At 43.9% G+C, this 8,366-nt stretch overlaps 2 protein-coding genes across 2 annotated transcripts in view; both read left to right on the top strand.

Annotated features, from left to right (window-relative positions):
* The first annotated feature begins 484 nt into the window (after positions 1-484).
* Positions 485-922, top strand: LOC110596444 (small nuclear ribonucleoprotein E-like). Its single transcript, XM_021717044.1, has one exon. The coding sequence runs from the start codon at positions 497-499 to the stop codon at positions 734-736; it is 240 nt and encodes a 79-aa protein (XP_021572719.1). The 5' UTR covers positions 485-496; the 3' UTR covers positions 737-922.
* A 479-nt stretch (positions 923-1,401) lies between these two features.
* IFNGR2 (interferon gamma receptor 2) overlaps positions 1,402-8,366 on the top strand; it is a 28,782-nt gene continuing 21,817 nt past the window's right edge. The window contains exons 1-2 of the mRNA XM_021717045.1: positions 1,402-1,459; positions 6,450-6,582. Coding sequence (XP_021572720.1) covers positions 1,402-1,459; positions 6,450-6,582 — 191 coding nt within the window. The remainder of the gene's footprint in view (positions 1,460-6,449; positions 6,583-8,366) is intronic.

Below are 8,366 nucleotides of genomic sequence, written 5' to 3' on the forward strand. Positions count from 1 at the left end.
GCCTGGGCAACAATGAGTGAGACTCCACCTCAAAAAAAAAAGAAAAACCCTTTTTTAGTCAAAACACGAAATGAAAATATTCACAATGATTATATGGTAAAAGGGTAGTTGAAAAGTTTTCACACTTTTCCATAACATACAAGTATCCTTCAGTAATCATGAAATTGCTTTTATGGTCAGAAAAGCAAAGTAAAGGAAGGCTAGGCTTAGTGGCTCACACCCACAATCCCAGCACTTTGGGAGGCTGAGGCAGGAGATCCTGTGAGTTCAAGACCAGCCTGAGGAGTTCAAGATCACATAGCAAGACCTTCTTTCTACAAAAGATTTTTAAAAATCATCCAGGTGTGGTAACACATACCTGTAGTCCCAGCTACTTCAGATGCTCAGGCAGGAGACTCTTGAGCCCTGGAATTCCAGGATGCAATGGTGAGCTGTGATCATGCCACTGCACTCCGTCCTAGATGACAGAGACACTCTCCAGAAAGTGCAGAAGGTGATGGTGCAGCCCATCAACCTCATCTTCAGATACTTGCAAAACAGATCCCGGATTCAGGTGTGGCTTTATGAGCAAGTGAATATGCGGATAGAGGGCTGTATCATTGGCTTTGATGAGTATATGAACCTTGTATTAGATGATGCAGAAGAGATTCATTCTAAAACAAAGTCAAGAAAACAACTGGGTCAGATCATACTAAAAGGAGATAATATTACCCTGCTGCAAAGTGTCTCCAACTAGAAATGATCAATGAAGTGAGAAATTGTTGAGAGCACGATATAGTTTTTTTGTTGTTGTTTTTTTTAGGTGTCCTTTGTTTGGAGTATAGTTAAAAAATATTTGTTCATATTGTTTTGATTACCCTTATGTTATTACAAGATGACAATAAATGCTGTGGGATTGTTTTCATTTAAAAAAAAAAAAGAAGAAGCATTAGAAATATGTATATTTGAATTGTACCCCCGCATCTTTAAAATAAAAAAATTGAAATTTAAAAAATATATATATTTTTAAAGGGAGATTATTTCTACTTCTTGGAGTTGTTAAAGAAGTAGACATTCTTATAACAACTCTATTGTCATAGAGTAAATATAAAATATTTACTCTATTTATAATATTGGACCTGATACAATTTGTAGCAATGCTTTGTTAAGTGGTGACTATTTGCTCTACTAGAAAATGTAATTAGCCCCCCCACACACAAGTGCAGTCAGCCAATGACTCTTTGGTTATTTTGTTACCTGAGAGTTGAAGAATTAAGGTCTCTGTTTCTGTTTGTAGCATCTGCTGCTTGCTTTTTCAGTGGATTGGATATGAACTGTTTCATAGAATTATGTTGCCATTGTTTGCTGATTTGCACATCCAAAGCTTCTCGTGTGCCAACAGTGGTTCATGACATGATCGAAATGGGTGCCCACGGGCACATTCCTGTATGTTCACAGTCTCAGCAATTGAAACTCTCAGGTAGCTGGAATGTTGTTTTGGCTAACTTTATAAATGATAATGATGGTATTTATTAAGCCACTATTCCAGGTCAGGCAAGGTATTTAAGCACTTTGTATATATTATCTCTCATTCTCTGTCACCCAGGCTGGAGGGCAGTAGCACGCTCCTGGCCACTATAGCTTCGACCTGCTGGGCTCAGGCGATTCTTCTGCCTCAGCCTTCCAAGTAGCTGGAACTACAGGCACACACCACCATGCCTGGCTAATTTTTTTTTTTTTAATTTATTGAAGAGATGAGGTCTCACCAAGTTGCCCAGGCTGGTCTCGAACCCGCGGGCTCAGGCAATCCTCTCCCCTTGGCCTCCCAATGTGCTAGGATTATAGGCATGAGCCACTATGCCTGGCCAATTTTCTCATTCTTTTGAAGTAGGTAATATCCTCATTTTACTCCCAAGAAAACAAAACCATTCTTTATAGGAAGAGACAAATGACCTAGGTAAGTAACTTGATAACAGCCAGTTGCAGTGGCTCACATCTGTATTGGATGAGTAACTGATTTTCATCATAATGCCCAACCCTTCCCCACCCTGAAGGATCAGTCCTCAGTTAAGTGATTAAATGATTAATGTTAATTATTTTATTTTATTACTTATATGTGATATGTGTTAACCAAATACTGTTTTGGTTAAGACTCAGGATATGCTATTCTTTTTTTTTTCTTTCTTTTTTCTTTTTTTTTTTTTTTTGAGTTGGAGTCTCACTCTGTCACCCAGGCTAGAGTACAGTGGCAAGCTCGTGGCCACCACAGCCTCGACCTCCTGGGCTCAGGTGGTCCTTCTGCCTCAGCCTTCCAAGTAGCCAGAAACTACAGACATGCACTACCATGCCTGACTAATTTTTTGATTTATTGTAGAGACATGGTCTCACCAAGTTCCCCAGGCTGGTCTCGATCCCTTGGGCTCAGGCTATCCTCTCGCCTTAGCCTCCCAAAGTGCTGGGATTACAGGCTTGAACCACCATGCTGGCAGGATATGCCATTCTTAAATATGTATAAAGTCTCAAGTACCTGGACCTGTGGTAGATCAGAGGTAGCCAGTTAGGGCAAGAATGTGGTGTTTGTTCATCTATCTCTTTACTAGTTGTTAAATGCTACTGGTGCCGGGCTTGGTGGCTCAGCCTGTAATCCCGTGCCTTGGGAGGCTGAGGTGAGTGGATTGCCTGAGCCCGCGGGTTCGAGACCCGCCTGGGCAACTTGGAGAGACCTCATCTCTACAATAAATTTTTAAAAATCAGCCGGATGTGGTAGCATGCGCCTGTAGTTCCAGCTCCTTGGAAGGCTGAGGCGGAAGAATCTCTGGAGCCCAGCAGGTTGAGGCTGTGGTGGCCAGGAGCTACCACTGCACTCCAGTCTGAGCGACAGAGTGAGACTCCAACTCAAAAAAAATAAAAATAAAAAAATAAGTGCTACTGGTGTTAGGCCCAGAACACATAAAAATGATTCAGACACTCAGTATAGAGAATCGTCTAGTTAGGGACCTTGTCAGAAAAACAAATACAGTAACTGCACTGCAGTATGCTCATAGATACACATGTACTCTGAGCTAAAATAAAAAGTGCTGTAATAAAAATAGGAAAACAGTGTTCCAGGGACACTATTTGTTGGGAAGAGTTAAGGAAAGTTTCATAGAAAAAGAACAAACTGAGCTGGGTTTTGAAACATGAATAGGAGTTTGTCGAGTAAAAGCGAAGAAATAAATTATACAAAATTATGTAGGCCCCAAAGAAAACTGGGTAGTTGAAGACGTTTTAGTGATTAATCTGTTTCAGACAAGATCATGAAAGAATATTCAGTCTACTTGAATCTAAACTCTATCCTCTAAACCAGACTTTGACAAATGATTTCTGTAATGAACCAAATAGTACATATACAGATGGTATTATAAAAGTTTGATTAAATGACAAATTTCTCAGGTATGTTATTTGGAACTCTAACACATATGGAGATTGTTGAGAGCATGTTTGTATGTTAAATGTGTAGTTAATTTCTCCTTTTGCTTCTTGTGCAAATGTCACTTGGCTTCCTAAACTGAACTTTTGGATTGAAAGTTTGACAGTTGAGTCACATAAAGTGCCCTCTAAAAGTACTTGTATTTCCTTTTACAAAGAGTTGCCTCTCAGTAATAGGAATAATTGTTGTTGATTGTATGATGAGACTTGAGGTCAGACCAGTAATCCATTAGTCCAGTTCAATAATCTTGGGTTTTTTGTTTTGTTTTTGTTTTTGCCAGGGTCTCACTCTCACCCAAGCTGGAGTGCAGTGGCATGATCAAAGCTCACTGTAGCCTCGACCTCCTGGGCTCAAGCCATCCTCCTGCCTCAGCCTCCAGAGTAGCTGGAACTACAGGCTTGTGCCACCACATCTGGCTAATTTTTTTACTTTTTGCAGAAATAAGATCTCACCATGATGCCCAGGCTGGCCTCATACTCCTGGGCTCAAGCAATCCTCCTGCCTCTGCCTCTCAAAGTGCTGGGATTACAGGCGTGAGCCACTGCACCTGGCCTATATAGCACTTTTGAGGGAGTAGGCATCCTTGGCATTTCCTTGAGGCATCAGCAGTGCTGAAACACGTGTTCTTCTGTAAATGCGATAAGATAGGGGATTACCAGAAACGCAGATGTAAGATAAAACTGGCTCACATGGGTCCTCACACCTCAGTAAAATGGAAATTGAAGAAACCGGTCTGGGAGCTCTGACTTTTGCAGGAATGCCTTTCTGCTGCTCCACATGTCGTTGGGGTTAGAAGCCTGTCCCTGTCACCCCAGGTTTCTCGGTGCTTGCTTTCTCAGCTGAATGTTTAGACTGGGGAGATGAGGCACCAGGAGGAGGATGTGGCTGTTCCTGCTTGTTCCTCCCCAGAGCCGGGAGATGGTGATGGGTTGTGTGGGAGACAGAATAATGGTCTCCAAAGGCGTCCGTATCCTGGTCCCCAGAAGCTGTGAATGTTTTGCCTGACATGACCAAAGGGACTTTGCAACTGTGACTAAGTTAAGGACCCTGAGATGAAGAGGTGGCCCTGGCTTGTTGGGCCGGGTGGGCCCAGTGTGAATCTTCAAAAGATGGAAGGGGGAGGCAGAAGCATCTGCACCAGTGAGGCAAGGGCGTGGCAAGCTTTGCCGGGGCGGGGGGGACCCCAAGCCAAAGAATGAGAGTGGCTGGAAAATGCAATTCTCCTGAGCCTCCAGAAGGACCCAGCCCTGCCGATGACTTGACTTTAGCCAGTGAGACCTATTTCAAACTTCTGACCTCCAGAACCATAAGATAATAAATCTAGGTTGTTTGGTTGGTTGGTTTTTAGGGATAGGATCTCGCTCTGTCACCCAGGCTGGAGTGCAGTGGTGCATTCATAGCTCACTGCAGCCTTGACCTCCTGGGCTCCAGCGATGCTCCCTCCTCAGCCTCCCTAGTAGCTGGGACTACTGGAGTGTGCTACCACAGCCAGCCAAACCTGGGTTGTTTTAAGCCACTAGGTTTGTGGTAATATGTAATAGGAACTTAATACCGGAAATAATGGTAATATGTAATAGGAACTTAATACAGGAAATAAAAGGTCTCTGAAATTCTTTGATGGGTGCCCAGCCCCAGGCAAGCACTCAACTCATGGGGTGTCACACGGCCCTCCCAGGAAGAAGGCCCTCAGTTTGGGGATCTGCTAGGTCACAGCAGCCACCACAGTGCGCCCTCTGGGCCTTCCTCCCGCTACACTGCTTTGCCTGTCTGCCCTTGGTCTGGTTTTGTGAGGCTTGCAGTGTGTCAGGACTGGGGCTAGCTGGCGGGCCGGTTGAAGGAAGGGTCACCGAGCTCACAGCTGTGCAGAGGATGGGCCTCCTGTCAGTAAACAAATGATCGCAGGCTCTTGGCTGTGTGTCTTTCAGAGGAAGAGTTGGGGGCCAGGCTGTCGGCTGATCTGGGCACTGCTCTTAAGGTTGGATGCCTTTACCAAAAATGTGTGGTTTGAATTTCCTGCTTTGAGCTCTGGAACAGCATGTTTTTCGAACCAGTCTTTCTACTTTGTGGACATTTCTCATTAATCTTTTGGCCAAAGATAGTGTTACCCTGATTGTGTGTGTGTGTGTTTCTAAGGGAGAAGGTTCCCTGTAAAGTATCTGCTTGGTGGACTGGAGGTTATTTTTTCCAGATCACACCAGAGAGGGATTCTGATATTGGTGGAGTTCCCTAGGGAGTAAGTGATTTCATTGTTTATAGTTCTCAAACCTTTAATGTGCATGAGAAACTTTAATGTGCATGGAAAGTTTGTCTGAAATTCAGAGTTCCTGGTCTGGGGTACAGTCTGGGAGTCTGCATTTTAATCAGCACCCCAGTGATTGTGACGCAGGGAGATCCTTGAGAAACACAGCAACTCTGAGGATGCCCAGAAGACAGTTCTTGCCATGCGCCTTGGGCTTTGCATACCTGACAGGGAGTGTGTGCGCATGCGTTTGTGGCAATTTACCAAACAGTCCTGTGGTACTAAATCTGTGGTTAATGTATGTCACAGGCTCACCCATTTAATCTTCCCCATAGCCCATGCGTGAAGAAACTGAGGCTTGGACAGGTTAAGTAGCCCCCCCAGATCAAGCAGTTACTAATGGTAGAACCAGGATCCCAGGAAGACTAGACTCCAGGGCCCGGGACCTATGCATAACCACTGGGGCCACAGGTGGAAAGACTGCCTCATACGCCTCTTTTGTTTTCCACTGACTATGCCAGTGGGGCCATCATCGTAGTCAGACGTGGGAGTGGGTGGGCATGTCCAGTGAGAACAGGTACTGCCATTCTGCGCTGCGGCAAAAACTGAGTTGTGTGAAACTTTGGTAACGAGTGTTGAAATATTTTTGTAATTGACTTTCCTCCTTTGGAATTTCTCTCTCACTCTTTTTCTCTCTCTCTCTCCCTTTCCCCTTCTTCCCCTCTCCCCTCCCTGCTTCTCCTCTTTTCCCTCCCTTTCAAGACTTTCTTTCCCAGTTGCCAGCTCCTCAGCACCCGGAGATTCGTCTGTACAACACCGAGCAGGTTTTGAGTTGGGAACCGGTGGTTCTGAGCAATGACACGAGACCAGTGGTCTACCAAGTACAATTTAAATAGTAAGCCTGACATTTCTGCTGGGTCCTTGCAGGGAGCCATGGGGTGCTGGGTGGAAGCCTAGGGCCAGCTGCTAGTTCCTGCATCTTAGCAGTATTGTAATCTAGTCTGTAGGAAGCAGATATTTCTCTGGTACTTTTAAAATCTCTAAGGACAGAGATTTCACAACCTCCCACTCCTCTGAAGGCTAAGGAATGCTGGCAGCTGGCATTCTGCTGTCTAACTGTTACACAGTTTCTCACTTTGGTGGTGGTTTATTTGTTCACTGGTTTCAGGAGATGGGTTGTAAAAAAAGACTTCCGGTCATGGAAAGGCAAAAGACACCATTTAGTCTCCTTCTTCTTGGAATTTAACAATGTGATTTATTTACCCTTATAGACCACAGATGGCCTGATCAGAAATGTATTCAGTTAATTAACAGTGAGTTCGCGGTTTCCCAGATGGCTGTCCATTTTGTGCATTATCCTGACCCCTGGTTGTACCTCTCACCTCCCTTTCAAGTCTTTTCAGAGTCATCCGTCACTTGATTTGCAATAAACACATGTAGAAAGAAGACAGGAGAAGTCCAAGTCCTCAGTTATTATTTGTTTATCTTGTTAGATGGGTTAATTGAGGAGTAGGTTAAAATTATTGGCTGAGTCACTTTATGCTATTAAGTAAACAAAATGTAGAGAAATGATGACACTCATTGCTTGTGAGATGGGGCTGACAGGGCTGATGGATGTCTGCTCTCCCGCTGCTGGTTGCAGGATTACTTAGTATTGCTCTGTCAAAAGGACATCTGCTGTACATCTGAAGAGGCATGGAAATGTCAATATCACTTTTTATCCTAAAGGGATCATCCAATCCCCATCTGAAAAAAAAGAAACAAAAACTAAAATCATGAAGATACACACTGAAGTATATATTCATCTCCATCAGTAGAAAAAAGGTGTTATGACATGCTGACTTAGGCTTAAACACTAAACCTTAAAGCCACAAACAAAGATAATTATATGTCATGTGGTAGAAGTTGCAACTGTGTAAACTTTGTAATGTGTTTATGGTTAAGAACAGAAAGATTGCCTAGCTGTGGTGGCTCATGCCTGTAATCCCAGCACTTTGAAAAGCCAAGGTAGGAGGATTACATGAGGCCAGAAGTTCAAAACCAGCCTGGGTAACTTGGTTAGACCTTGTCTCTACAATAAATAAAAAAATTAACCAGTCTTAGGTTCACATGCCTGTAGCCCCAGCTCCTTGGGAGGCTAAGGTGGGAAGATTCCTTGAGCCCAGGAGTTCAAGGCTGCAGTGAGCTATGAACGTACCACTGCACTCCAGCCTGGATAACAGAGCAAGACCCTGTTTCTTAAAAAAATAGAAAAATAATGTGGAAAAACTGTTCAAGGAGGGAGCTTCCAGATAACTTCTTATTCATTTTAAAATCTATTGTAATAATATTTCCTAGTTACAATAGATGAGGCCGGGCACAGTGGCTCATGCCTGTAATCCCAACACTTTGGGAGGCTGAGGCAAGGAATTCTAAACCAGCCTGGGCAACATAGCGAGACCTCATCTCTACAATAAATAAAATCATTAGCTGGGCATGGTGGTGTGCCCGTAGTCCCAGCTACTTGGAAAGCTGAGGCAGAAGGATCATCTGAGCCCAGCAGGACTAGGCTGTGGTGGCTGTGATCATGCTACTGCACTCCAGCCTGAGCAACAAAATGAGAACTCTAGCTCAAAAAAAAAAAAAAAAAAAATCAGCCTGTAATCCCGCGCCTTTGGGAGGCTGAGGTGAGTGGATTGC

The sequence above is a fragment of the Carlito syrichta genome, unplaced genomic scaffold (assembly GCF_000164805.1).
Source record: "Carlito syrichta isolate Samal-C Ts95f unplaced genomic scaffold, Tarsius_syrichta-2.0.1 Scaffold309198, whole genome shotgun sequence".
Classification (NCBI taxonomy): Eukaryota; Metazoa; Chordata; class Mammalia; order Primates; family Tarsiidae; genus Carlito; species Carlito syrichta.